The sequence below is a fragment of the Lipotes vexillifer genome, unplaced genomic scaffold (genome assembly GCF_000442215.2).
Source record: "Lipotes vexillifer unplaced genomic scaffold, Lipotes_vexillifer_v1.1 scaffold2315, whole genome shotgun sequence".
Lineage (NCBI taxonomy): Eukaryota > Metazoa > Chordata > Mammalia > Artiodactyla > Lipotidae > Lipotes > Lipotes vexillifer.
Genome location: NW_006792404.1, coordinates 819,309 through 833,670, shown reverse-complemented (window position 1 = coordinate 833,670; position 14,362 = coordinate 819,309). Strand labels below are relative to the sequence as shown.

The 14,362-nt window shown below is 45.4% G+C and overlaps 1 protein-coding gene across 1 annotated transcript in view; it reads left to right on the top strand.

Annotated features, from left to right (window-relative positions):
• ZNF608 (zinc finger protein 608) overlaps positions 1-14,362 on the top strand; it is a 106,486-nt gene that overhangs the window by 84,520 nt on the left and 7,604 nt on the right. The window contains 2 exon segments of the mRNA XM_007465519.1: positions 12,534-12,621; positions 13,142-14,362. The exon segment at positions 13,142-14,362 is cut by the window's right edge and continues 13 nt beyond it. Coding sequence (XP_007465581.1) covers positions 12,534-12,621; positions 13,142-14,362 — 1,309 coding nt within the window.

Here is a 14,362-nt window from a genome sequence, read left to right as displayed (position 1 = left end):
CCTGCTGAAGCCTTGGACTTAACCCTAACTTCATCAGACCTGAGAAGAAGAGAATCATGTGAACAATGGGAGTCTTGGAGGTTGACTTGGGCCTAATGCTCAGAGGCTGTAAAAGCTGTCGGAGCGTTTGATGGATTGGCTCTCACGCCTTAGTCCCCAGTGCAAAGCTCCAGCGGTCCAGCCTCTTCTCAGAGGCTTGATGTGCCACCTGGGGTCAGAACTTATCAGCCTGCGGGGCTAATGTTTCAGATGAGGCCAAAGTGCAGTCAATAATTTATACGGAAATTTGTGCTCAGAGTTGCAAGGAAAGCAAGTTTTGACTCAAATTCTTGTTGGTCCAAAAAAGAAGTCCAGGTCAACTTAAAATATTCCTGCTAACATCATTGTTGCGTGTATTAATACCATTTAAGGCAAACTTTAATCGAAGAAGAGAATTCGAGTCGTCATGGGATATTTATTTAGCATTTATCATGTGGAGCTAAATTTCAGAATCAGTAGGTGAATTGGGGAAGGAAACACTGGCAGTTTGGAATTTATTAAAAAGCAAAAGCCAGTCACCCCTAGGATGTAATCATATGACTTTGGAAACTAATGAAGTGTCCTCGGGGAGTGTCGGTTTACAGGCTCTAGAATTGAGGTCGGTGGTACTGACAGCATGGAGAGAAACGTTAGGTAATATCAAGGGCTAGAGGAGATACAGGTATCAGAGAGGAATTAGGTTTCAGTTAGATGCCTTGAATCCTTCATCTGGTTTGCAGAGAAATGTCACCCAAAGTTAGCCGAGATGGCTGCGCGTGACTGTGTATGCGGGAGTGTGTCTAGAGCACCTCTGTGTCCACGTAAACACATGTATTTATACACACGGTATATAGAAGCAGACAGCCAAGCAGTGACACGGAGCGAGGATGGTCAATCAATAACCAGCTAAGTTTTGTTCTGCTCCAGCAAAACGATGACTTACTTGCTCCAGTAAGTGCTAACAAAGGCCCTTTTCCCTGTGCTCTGCTCTGGGAGAGAGCACTGTTAGTCACGCTTCATTAGGCTTGTTTACAGAAAAGAGCTGGTCTCTAAGCACATTATTGAAATACTTGTAACTCTGTGGGGCTGTTTTCTTCCCTGAAAGATAAGAACTTTGGAATGTGGGATGGGGGAGGGTGGGAAGGCAGCCTCTGACCATTGTCATGAAAACTGGTCTGCTCAGCTGGGGTCGGAAAGATGAGTTTGCATTTAAGCTCTATCAGCATCCCCCGAGGTACTGGGGACCTTGAAATTTGCTTTTTGGTAATTTAGACAGATGTCGGGTGTTCAGTTCGCTGTTCCTAAAGTCTTGACGTGAGGTTTCCCTACCCCAGTTCAGAGAGGAGGCTTCAGGGATTTAGAACTGCATTTCTCAGTGGCTTTACTATTGAGCGCTGAAATGAGGAAACGTTTGCTTTAAACCGTGGATGTGGTAGGAAGGATGACTTTTTATTGGTTGAAACTGGTGGTAGGTATAGAAGTAATACAAGTTCTTTCTTAAAACCTTGAAGTATATTTGATTTACAATGTTGTGTTAATTTCTGCTATACAGCAAAGTGATTTGGTTTACATCTATATATACATTCTTTTTTAAAACATTCTTTTCCATTGTGATTTATCATAGGATATTGAATATAGTTCCCTGTGCTATACAGTAGGACCTTGCTGTTTATCAAATAATAAAAGTCCTTAGTGTTGGAATTTGCAGCCCCTAAGATTCTCAGAGATAGATAGATACACCACATGTTCAATAAGCGGGGTCACCAGGAATATAGGATAATTAGTACAGATGCCCATATCTGAGGTTGCTTCCCCTGGAAGCAACGCAGGAGGCCTTGCTTGCTGCTGGCTGTATTTCCCAGTGGGGGATCCTTAGTACGTTGGCATCTCCCTCCATTCTTCAGTGGGTGGACCTCAGTTACAGGAAGAGTCCGGAGGTGAGAAAGCCCGAGTTCATTTGCTGAGTGACTATTTTGTGTCCGTATCCCGTTAATTGCTTTCCACAAATTACACCTTCTTTGATATTCATATTCTTCCTACTCTGTAGATGGGGAAACTGAGGCTCTGAGAGGTGTAGTTCAGGATGAAGCAGCTACGAAGTGGGCTTTGAGCCTGGTGGGTCTGTCTCCAGAGCCATCTCTCTAGGCGTTTAGGCTGTTCCGTCCCATCCCCGGTCACTCTGAGTCTTCTTCCCTTGTCCAGTCCTTGAGGTAAAGTTCACTGCAGACTGAGCTTGATTAGACTTAATCCTTCAGCTTATTTTTTTTTTCTATTACATTCTGAACCTGAGCCATAATTACGTGGCTTCACTTACCAGAGGGTGTGAATTACCTCCCATGCTGCCTGCTGGCCATGGCCACCTCCAGGTGAGAGCAGGGAGGGTCCCCAGTGACAGAAACCTCACTTATCCCATTGCCTCGCATTGCGAGGCTGGCTCTGGCTTCTCGGACGTCCGCGTTCCTCATTTCCTTTTTAGATGTGCAAAGATGGTGAGTCTTAGGGGACACACAAAATACACCCCTTTGTGTGCCAGATACATCAGAGCCTTCCCGTTGACGTACACACACACACACACACACACACACACGCACACAATTGAAAGAGGCAGTTCCTTGTTTTTCAGCTGCTGTTGTAAATTGCTATTTTAAATTTCAGCAAGTGGAATAATAGCAGAGTGATCATTTCCAGTAAATGCTGTTGGCCTTTGTAAAGAATGGCTTGTTCAGAGGTTTTATGATTTACGGTGACACAGCTGGTGGCCAGCAGAGCTGTAGGAATGTGTGCTCTCCTGGGCCCAGTAGAGCTGCAGATGAAAAGGGCCCAGAGCTGGCACAAAAGCAAATAAGCGCTCTGGCTTTAAATAAAGCATCATAATTTATATGAAGCCTGGCTCTTCAGTCCCAGGGAGATACATGCATCAGTAGCAGCTTTTTGATATGAGCGTAAATGTCAATTGGTTCCCACTGTCTCCTTGTATCTCAAGGACTGGGGATGGGAAGAAATTACTTTAAAAATGCAGTCCTAAAATCTCTAGCTGTGAACGCAGATTCTGACAAGCATTTCACTAGCATTTAAATCTGAAACTGCTAATCACCCACCGAGATTGATCTACAAGAGGTCTGTGAGGAAGACAGGTGATGAGAGGTATTGGGAGAACTGATGCCTTCATAACCCTTTCCCGAGCCTACCCCCTTCCCCAAGTGTGTGAGGGTTTTCAGTCTTAGATTTTATTTCCTTTGCATCTTTCAGTTTCGTTCATCCCAGTGATTACTTTGCCTCCCCTCTTGCCCCGTCCTCCGCTGCTCCTGCCACGCGGGAGCAGTGGGCATGAAACAGACTGAAGCCTGCAGCCGGAAACAGGGACAGGGCAGGTATCTGTTAAACGACCTTTCAAATTCATGGCTTCCTGCACCTTCCTTCCTCCTTTTAGCCCTAAGAACACTCTCTTTTAGGGGCAGTGGTGTAGAGGGGAGGGTTCTACCTTCAGGATAGTTTATTTGTGGCCTGGATTTGCTGTTCCATTTACCTGTTTTTCAAGTTGCAGAAACAGCATTGTGGAGATCCTGGATGCAGACGTTGTTAGCTGAAAAGATCCTGTAATTAATATTAAGTGCAGGAAACGACTGGGCCTGATGATTTGAAAGGCCTGCATTCTTCCAGTTGCTTATCTTCAGTGGCCTGCGAAGCTGCAAGTGGGAGTGTATAGAGGCTGTTTCCTCTCTCCTCCTGGGGCATGCTGGCTGTGTGCTGTCTGCCCAGGGCCCCTAGCTGTCTCCTAAAATAACCCTGTTAAATTAAGGAACGATGTGTTAGGAGGTAATAAAATAACAACCATATCGTTATCATGGCTCATTGCAGGCCTACTTCAATAAATACTTATCAGTTACCTTTCCCAAACTTCAGAATGCTTTTATTTAAAGGAAGAAAATATGATCTCTCAACCAGCTAATAATTGAAGCTTGTGAGACTGGATTGGGGCAGGGGAGTCCATTCTGTTACTGTTGGCATTAAACCCTCGTCTTCCCAGGGAGAAAGAGAAGGGGGCGGGGGGATGAGAAATCATTCTCCTACTCTAATGAGGAAGTTGTGCCTCCAAAAAGGAGAGGGCCCGAGAAACCTGCCAGCACTAGAAATCATTCATCTAAGTGCATCTGATTTCACATAAACTAATGCCTGCCTGCAAAGGAGGGGGAGAAAATTCAGGTTTAGAACTTTGCCCCGGAAACCAGAGTGGTGCTGTCGCTTATCAAGCCTCAAGGATACCTTACTGAGACTTTCAAAGACAAGAAATGAAACCTCTTTGTACAAATGTGTACGTGTGTACATATACTCTGCACAGGTACCTGTTCAGTTAATGCATTTAAATTGTTCCAGATGCCTGGCTCAGAGACTGCTTTTTTTTTCTGTTCTGTCTCTTCTCTCTCTCTCCCTCCTTCATCTTTTATCTTTTACCTGTTGTGTTCTGTCTGGGCCCTGATGGATAACAATCTGAAAAGCATCTTCTTGGGAGCACAGGGGTTGGGGGGGGGAGTGAGGGGGCTTTGGACGCAGCCTGGCTCTAACCCCAAATGTCTATAATGACACCTGTGAACTATGAAACTTGCTAAAACATAAGTATTATTTAAAAGAATAACATGACTATTTAAAAGAAGTAAAGCATCTCTTAGTAAATATTATTTGAGCTCTAGTGATCTGTTTTGATTTTTTAAAAATTATATCTTGGGCTATCAAAGTTTTCATGAAGGCTGAAACTTGTGTAATTCTGTCAGTGAAAATACTGTCACCATCCACATATATGGTGCAGGCTCCCATGCAAATGTGTGGGACAGCGTTTCTGTGTTCCCGGTGGTGCCTTACAAAAAGAGCCTTATTCCTGCTCCCCCTTTTTACCCACAAGACTTCTTCATAGGCCATTGTATTTTCTAGAAGAGGGGAAGGATAACGTTTCTAGGGAAGTGAGAAAAGAAAAGCAGCGAGAGCTTCTTTGCGCTGACCAGTCAACTGGATATCGACCACCTGTCTTCACGGGAAAGAAATAGATGGCAGTGAATAAGCGAGAGTCTAGTTTTCCAAGAAGCTCAATGATTCTCCCAAATCAATACAGCTCATCAGGCCTCAGAACAAAGGCTGCGGGGGAGGTGACAGTGATGGAAGTGGCTTTCTGTTCTTTTGTGTATTAAACCATAAGACCCATGGGGAAACAAGGTTTCTTTTGCCAAGTTTCCCCACCCCCTCTTCTAGGGCTTATTCGATGTATTTGTGTGTGTGTGGGGGGAATCCTTTCAGGTTTTTTGTTTGTTTTAAGATTTCCATAGATTCTATCCCGATGATCAAATGTACTTTTGAAAGAGATAAGCACAGTCAAGTAAGAAAGAACATCATCTTTTAAAATGTAGATCACAGCAGCCTTTTGCCATTGCTTTTGGTATTGGTTTAACACATTTATTTGAATTAAGGTCTTACATTTTTTCTTGTTATTTATGGAAAGGCTTTAGACGAACCAGAAAGAAATGTCTCAGTGTTCAGATTAACCTCTGGCAAATAAAGAATCATAACTGTTCTCCCATAAACGGACCTTGTTCCTAATGTCCTGAAAATAACACTGAACCCTACTAGGAATGCTGAACTGTCATTGGAGAGGTTATAATTAACGTAGACAGCGTGGTGCCAGCATTTTCCAGCCGCCGCCGACAGAGAACATCTATCCGAACCAGCAGTTTTTAGCCCTTCACTCCTTTAATCTTTAAGCTCACTGTGCTTTCATAAAGCAGGACATTAACACCAGAGCAGTGCGTCTCAGGGGTTTATGACTGGGGTGGCGGCACACTAGGGCATAAAGCGTTCATTACACTTCCCCTTGTTAATACTGCCCTATCTCCCAACCCCACTGCCTACACTATTTGTTCAGATAAAGCCCACTGTTCAGGGTGACTAATCGCAGCACTGTGTTCCAGATGGTTTGATTACAGGATGTGGTTAAAGTGACTCTTCAAACATTCAGCCCAGCAGTAGAGCTCTTTTTTTAAAAAAAAATACTGCATTTTCTGGTCATGTCGCACACTTATTTTCCTGGTCCTCGTGCTCCATACATCCTTGGCAGAGGTAATAGGAAGGTCCCTCTGTTCTTTGGCTGTCAGTTACTTCATTGACAACCCAGTTGTGAATTTAAAATTCCCCCCAATGATTATAAACTCAACTTTTGTCCTTTGAAGAAAGACCTATCTGAAGGTTTGAAGCTCTGAAGCCAGAAACATGAACAAGTGTACTAGAGAAGACTCAGCTTTTTCAAAAGTACCAGTGTTGGGCACAACAGAATTTTAGAAGGAGGGAGTTCAGTACAGAGGAGTGGTGATAAATCCTACCTTGTACAATAGTCACATTGTATAAAAATAGACAGTAATGTGATATCCTAAATACATGAACTTTATCCTGTACTCAGGAAACAGCATATTGTGGCATTTCTATTGTCACTAATGTTTCTACTAGAAAAAAAAAATGGAAAGGAGGAAAGAAATGTGTACACTTAAAAAAAAAAAAGGATCGTGGCATAAATGGGTTCCATTTCGGTGTTACTGGAGTGAGGTTTCTGTTTGCTGCACAAGTGCACGCGTAGGCCATCCAGATGTGGCAGTGTGAATAAGAGGGTCAAAAAACGATGTCGGTTTCCAAATTCGGCATTTGCAGTGCTTGGCGAAAGACTTCTGTCCCAGGGGTGAGGCACTTTAAAAACTCTGAAACAGTCTGTAAACTCTACTATAAACAGAGTTAGGCTGATCCGCTGGGAAATCAGGCATTTGCCCACTTCTTGAGGAAACATCTTCACAAATCCCAGAAACAGTAATTCATAAACCATATTTATAACATCTTCAAAGCAAAATCTCTCCACGGAGAATTCCTATCATCTTGAAGCTAGTGGGAGACGATGCTTATTGGAAAAGTATGGTAATCGTGAAAAGAAGACACTGGGTAACATTCCCATCTCGATTTTCTTCAGTCATCATCTAGTAGCCCCTGGGAGTCGAATGAACTCCCTCCATGTGCTGGGCACTGTGCCCACAGGTACGGTCGGTGCAGACGGTGCTCATGTTTTTAAGGAGTGGAGTCGGGTTGGAAGAGACAGGCCTCTTGTGTATATGAGTGGAGTAAGGTTTTAAAGGGACCGTGTAGTTTAAGACAGTCTCCGCAGTGTTCAAACAGTAAGAGTTTATTTGCTGCTCACCTAATGGAGTGAATTCGGTCTTCCTGTTGGATGCGGCTTCTCCTTGTCATAGGGTCCCAGCTGAAGGAGGCTCTGCCATCTTTTGTGGCCTTCCGGGTTGCTCTGGTCTCCTTGCCAGCGAGCCAGGAAGGTGAAGAGGTCTGAGACACATGCACAGGAGATTCTTCTGGGTCAGGCCTGGCAGTGGCACTTATCGGTTCACTTGCCTTTCATAGAACTGAGGGACAGGAGCACGTCTAACCGGTAGGGAGGAGGCTGAGAAGGTGTCTAGCTGTGGACTCAGAGGGAAACCATGGATTCTGGGGAGCATCCACTGGGGAGAGGACTTGGATGGAGCGTAGTGGGGACTCAGGAGGGAGTGGCCGTTTTTTGGCGGCATGGAGAGGATTCATATAAGAGAGAACGTTAGACTTGGTCTCTGCTTGGTCCTAATTCATTAGAAACCTGAACTTTCCTTGGGGGTTTGGTCAAGTCCATCTTTAAAGGTTTTTTTCCCAGGGCAATTAAAAATGTGATATCAAGAATGGTTGAAGAAACTTGTTTATGCTGGAGGGGAAAAAAGAGGGCAACTGGAGGCAAAGGGTGTATTGACATGGTCATCGTCCTTGCGTGGGTGAAAGGCTGTCAGGTGGACTGTCTGTAGGGTATCAGAAGGCACAGCCAGGCCCTAGGTGTTCAAAGACAGATTGTAGTTCAGAACCAGGGACAACTTTTTTTTTTTTTTGGCGGTACGCGGGCCTCTCACTGTTGTGGCCTCTCCCATTGCGGAGCACAGGCTCTGGACGCGCCGGCTCAACGGCCATGGCTCACGGGCCCAGCCGTTCCGCGGCATGTGGGATCTTCCCGGAGCGGGGCATGAACCCGTGTCCCCTGCATCGGCAGGCGGACTCTCAACCACTGCGCCACCAGGGAAGCCCAGGGACAACTTTTTAACAAGATGACTGGAAAATATCAGGACAGTCCTGGGTCCTGGTGAGACACCGCCCTCCCCCGCCACCTCCACCCCGTCAGTGATGAAGCAGGTAGGAAAAGGGACACACAAATAAGAGGGCCTTGCACTACCCATTGGCCTCTGTCTCATAGCTATTATATCCTTGTCTCCATCATGGTCCTCTCTCCCTTCAGTAGCTTGTGACCCACAGGTTTCTACTCTTATTATCAACTTTCCCTTCTATACCACTAGCTCAGATTCCCAAAGCACATCCTTGTTTAGTTACCTCTGAGTCAGTTGCCCATCACTGGAACAGTCAGAGGAGGCCAGGGTTAGGATAAGTGGTATAGGAGCCTAGTCACCTGAGACTACCCTCTGAGCAGGGACTGTGGGCAGGGCGGTTACTATGAAAGTCACATCCTGGGTCTAGTTTAATGAGATGGATTAAGGGGCCTACTCTCTAGTATGGGTAATATGCAAACCACACTTCCACTTCTGGAATACAGGGTATCCCTATGTTCGGCTACAAATTTGCAGACTCTTAAAAGTATAGAGTTTGTATGGAGTTACAGGCAGAAAACATGGTTGATTCTATAGCACCAGATAGGTTCCTAGTGTTGTATACCCTGTAGATGCACAATAAATGCTTAATGGGCCTGACCATCTCTCTAGGAACACTTAACTGTGAAGTATTGACAAGAGGAGATAACAGAGCACTGTGAATGTGGAATCCTTATGGGATCTCAGGGCTCTTTTGGCTTTTATAGAGGTGGGGAAAGGGCTCAGGTTATAGAACACAGACCACCTTCTTACTAAGTGTCCAGTAGGTAATACGGTTTGTGGCGGCAGCAGCTTAGATTGTGTACCAGTATCTAAGACATACCCTTAATACAAGAAGAAAACCCTGTGTGGGAAGCACACCCAAACCATCTGTTGCTCTCTTCAGCTTTATTTTTACTTTATTGGCAATAATCTGAAGATCTTTTTCAAATATAAAGTGTTACAGGGCAGGCATTATTAGCATTTTGAGAAAGATGATGCCCAGTCTGTGGGTGGGAAGGGAAGATAATAAATCTGGTGGGATACCTGAAAAGATAAAGATGAAAAGGACTTGTGCAGAGTGTCCCCAGCACCTTGCAAACTGGCCAGATGTTTGAAGGAATAAGTGTGTAGTAAGAGAAATATTAACTCTTTTTGGAATAAATGTACATTTGTTTTTAGTTTATATATGATAAGTGAGAAAAATAACCATGCCCAGGTTTATAAAATTCAAATTTGGGCTTCTGAAGGACTCATGTTCATGTTGGGCATTTATGCCTTTAAAAAAGTATAGTCTGCTTTATATGGCCATGGGTTACAAAGTGTTCAAGATGCTGTGACTCCAAAATGATAAGCCGTTTATATCTTTTAGAACTAAACATTACCTTTGTATTTGGCCCCTCACAATAGGATGTTGTCTAAACATAGACTTCCTGACAAAGAAACAGTACACTTTGTAGTTTATATGAGAAGCATTCCTTAAGCCTTCATTCCAATACAGAGCAGATTTGGCTGCGTAAACATGTGCGTGCGTGTATTCGCACGTGAATTCTAGGCAGACATAAATATTACGTGACATTGTGGACTGTGCATATAAAGAAAAATAGACCAAGCACACGTATTTAATTAAGAAACTGTTCAAAATCTTCCAGGGAGTAGAACATTTATTTTGAACATATTTTAAAATATAGAGGGATTCTAGGAAAATTAGGCTGACTTATTGAGGCCCTTTGAAGTTGAAAATAGACTTTTTTTCTTTAAGAATGATAATGATTATAATACTGTCACTTGTACTTAAATAGGAGTGTGGCTTCAAGAAATAGTGTCAGGCGTTGGGAATAGTTTTGCAGAGTGGAAGTTTCAACTTGTGTTTCTCCCATGTGACAGCTTCACCCTATAACCCCACCTAACCAACGATTAACTGTGTGTTGGTGTCCCGTCCTTCTCTCTGGCCCCCACGTTTCCCTTTGTCCTGTTCCGAGACCAGGAATTTGATGCTGAGGGTTGTGAGCAGGCGGGCGTGATGTGTGTGCGTGGAGCTGCGCAGTGTGGGTCGTGCTGGGAAAGCCAGCACGGTCACGCGGACAGTAGCCTTTCAACACATGGATCAGCCCGCGTTGATTTACGGAGCTGGGCAGCCCTCTGTCCCCAAGAGAGCCCCGGCTCGGGGAGCGCGCCCTCGCCTCGTGGCCAGCCCGCCACCGCGGCCGCCTCTTCCCCTGGCGATGCTCCTTTATCCCAGGCTGCTGCCTCGCTGGCCCGGGCGGCCGCCCTCGGCTCAGCCAATCAGACGCTGGAGTTCCCAGCAGGCGTCGGCCAATCCGCGGCCATCATTTGCTGGAAACGCGAAACCCTTTGGGGAGAAGCAATAACAAAAGCCTTTCACTGCAGACAAATGTTAAGTGTCTGTGCAGACTTTTCCTGTTTTTAATTTTATTACTGTAAGAATGGAGGGTTTGTTGTTTCTTTCATGTTTCCTTTCAAGCAATTTTAATTATACATTTGTGCTACATCAGGGACTCTGGAACGCGGTGTTTCAGCCTATTGCGTCTAAAATGCAGTACCCTTCTGGCAGTACAGATAGATTCCTGCACTGTAAATATAGCTGACATGCTAAAGAATTTTAAGCAGCTGCAAAGGTCTTTGACACCACACACAGTGCCCCAGAGAGCAGATGATGAGAAAACCAGCTCGTCTTCCCCTTCGCCTTGTCTCCCACCCCCTCCCTTTTCCTGAAGGGATGTGCTCATAAAGAATCCTTTCCTCCAATTGTTCCGTCTTGTGCACATTTTGACCAAATGCCTAATTACCATCGATTCTCATCTCAATAAGAATTTTTATACTCAATGGCTTTACTTTTTTTTTTTCCCCTGAAGGAATTAGAATGGAGTCAACTATGATTTGAGGAAATGCTTGCTTTGCTTCGTGCTAACTCCCCCTCAACCCCCTCCCCCCCCCGGCCCCCACTGATATAGTGAGTAAGTTCAGCTGTCACCTAAGTAATAGTAACACAGACCATATGGAAAACAATTTTTAAATCTCTTTTTGGGCCTTTTGAAAGAAATCCTTTCTTCCCCACTATTTGAGTCCCAACGATGCAAATATTTTACCTGCTGTTAAAGACATTCCCAAGGAAATGAGTCTTACCTTGTGAGGTGTCCCTAACCACAAAGGAGTTCAGTACAGATTTTCTGCAGAATTCAAAACGGCAGTGAGCAAGCGAGTAAACCAGCTAGAAATAGACTTTGAGTATTGCCCCTTGGTGTTTCCAAGAAAGAAGGGGGAATGGTGCTTTATAGAAACGAAGACACACTTAAATACTTTATTTCTTTACCCTCATATTTTATGTGTGTCTCAAAATCTAGGTCCTTTTACTGTATGCCTTAAAGGAGTGAGTTTAAAAAAATATGGCACGTCCTCTAGAGAAATAAAGAGGATGTTATATTTTGTTTCCCTGTGACATTTGGTATACTAAGTGCACTTTAGTTTAGTAATTCACAGATGCAGTGCTAAATTAAATTGTCTGTCTGCAAAGCAGTTGGGAAAAGCAGAATGGCTTGCAGTTTTTTTTCTAATCCTCTGTGGCAAATGCTTACTAAAGTTGATTCTAAAGATAACCCCAAGAGCAAACCTATTGTGCACATTTATTTTCTTAAGAGGGCTACTTTAGGAGTCCTTAATATGAAACAATACCAAACAGTGAAACAGATACCATACCAAGGCTGATTCTTGTCTCACAAAGCCAGAGAGGGGAGGATTAGGAAAGAGAAATCATAGCTGATTGTCTGCTATCTGAACTCCAAGCTCCCGCTTTCTCCCGCTCTAGACCTATTTTTGTGCATGCGCATCATTTTTTCCCTAAGTAAAAATCACCGTTATTTTATATTTTTGAATTGGAAGCAAAACCGATCCCTTTCAGTCACCTTCTGGTTTAAGCACTGGTAACTGGGGCTTAGTTTTTGTTGGCTGCTTGCCAAACGAAAGCAATTATGTGTAATAATAGAAAAATTAAGAGGTGAGTGTTGCTGTTTTACAGCAGGACATGGCAAAAACCATTTCCTTCTGTCAGCAGTATCTTGATTACACTCTCACACGCAGCCCTTACCCTTTTGTACCACACGCATATGCTCGTGAACACACACACACGATTTCCTGTGGGTTTTTGCTTGAGGTCACTGAAACCAGAAAGAGGAAGAATGCAAACCACAGCTTTTGAAAGCAAATGAGAATAGAGCTTTGCTGGTAAAAAGAATAGTAATAATAAATGAACTGGAAATAGGGTAATTTGTGCTAACCTTGGTCCGTCTTCATTCCCCACTCCTGCAGGTGTCCTAGTGGTCAATGTCACGTGGAGGAACAAAACTTATGTAGGGACCTTATTGGACTGCACCAAGCACGACTGGGCCCCTCCCAGGTAGGCATATGGAGCCTTTGATTTCAGGCTGTGTTTTCCTTTCCTCCTTCCTCTTCTGCCCCTCTCCTTCCCCCATCGTCTCTTTGCAAGGAGACTACAGAGAGAGATTAATAATACATAAAAGTCAGTTTGTAATTGAAACCAGGCAAAAGAGCAATGAGCAATTCAGGATTGAATACAGTAAAATGCAGATGCTGGGTTGCTTTTTTTTGTAGGGAGATCACTACTTCCTGCCCCTTCTCTTTCTCCTTTGTTTTCTTTTTCTCAATATGGGAATTTGAACTGGATTGGAAACTTAGCTACCGGAGCTGGTTTTCTGAGGAAGAACTTAAGCCATCGGTAGCCTGTTCTTTCGCAGGTGTTGAAATTGTCAGTGGAAGAATTGGGTGACTTTTCTTTATCTGGGCCCAGCCCTCAAGCTGCTGGGGTGTCGCCTGCTCTTTGCTGCATTGCGTGCCTTGTGATTTCACTTGGCTCCTTTGGGGATGCTCGTTTTGACGTCTGTTACTTGCTTCCCTAGGTTCTGCGAGTCACCGACCAGCGACCTGGAGATGAGAGGGGGCCGGGGCCGGGGGAAAAGAGCGAGGTCTACCGCAGCTGCCCCGGGCTCAGAGGCCAGCTTCACAGAGTCCAGAGGGCTGCAGAACAAGAACAGAGGGGGGGCCAATGGGAAAGGGAGGCGGGGCAGCCTCAATGCCAGCGGGCGAAGGACACCCCCGAATTGTGCCGCCGAGGACATCAAAGCCAGCCCCTCCTCCACCAACAAAAGGAAAAACAAGCCTCCGATGGAGCTAGACCTGAACTCCAGCTCCGAGGACAGTAAGCCCGGGAAGCGCGTCCGCACAAATTCGAGAAGCACTCCCACCACCCCTCAAGGGAAACCAGAGACGACTTTTTTGGACCAGGGCTGCTCTTCTCCAGTGTTGATTGATTGTCCGCACCCAAACTGCAACAAAAAGTACAAGCACATCAACGGCCTCAGGTACCACCAGGCTCACGCCCACTTAGACCCAGAGAACAAGCTGGAGTTCGAACCGGACAGCGAGGGCAAGATCTCGGACTGTGAGGAGGCCTTGAGCAACGTGGCGCTGGAATGCAGCGAGCCAAGCACAAGTGTATCGACTTACGAGCAGGTGAAGGCGCCAGTGTCCCCTGGCTCGGGGAACCCCCCCGGGACCCCCAAGGGGAAGAGAGAGCTGATGAGCAATGGCCCGGGCTCTGTTATCGGATCAAAGCCTGGGAAGAATTCTGGCAAAAAGAAGGGCCTCAACAGTGACCTCAGCAACCTTCCAGTCATCTCCAACATGACGGCCACCGTAGACAGCTGCTCGGCAGCAGACGGCAGTTTGGCTGCCGAAATGCCCAAACTGGAAGCGGAAGGCTTAATCGACAAGAAAAATGTGGGAGAGAAAGAAAAGGGCAAGAAAGCCAACAGTTGCAAAATGGACAAAAACCTCTCTAAGCTTAAAAGTGCCCGGCCCATTGCCCCCGCTCCGGCCCCAACGCCGCCACAGCTAATCGCTATTCCCACTGCAGCCTTTACGGGCACCACCACGGGGACCATACCCGGACTGCCCTCCCTCACAACCACGGCGGTCCAGGCCACACCAAAGAGTCCTCCGTTAAAGCCCATTCAGCCAAAGCCCACGATTATGGGGGAGCCCGTCACCGTGAACCCAGCTCTCGTGTCGCTCAAAGACAAAAAGAAAAAGGAGAAGCGGAAGCTGAAGGACAAAGAAGG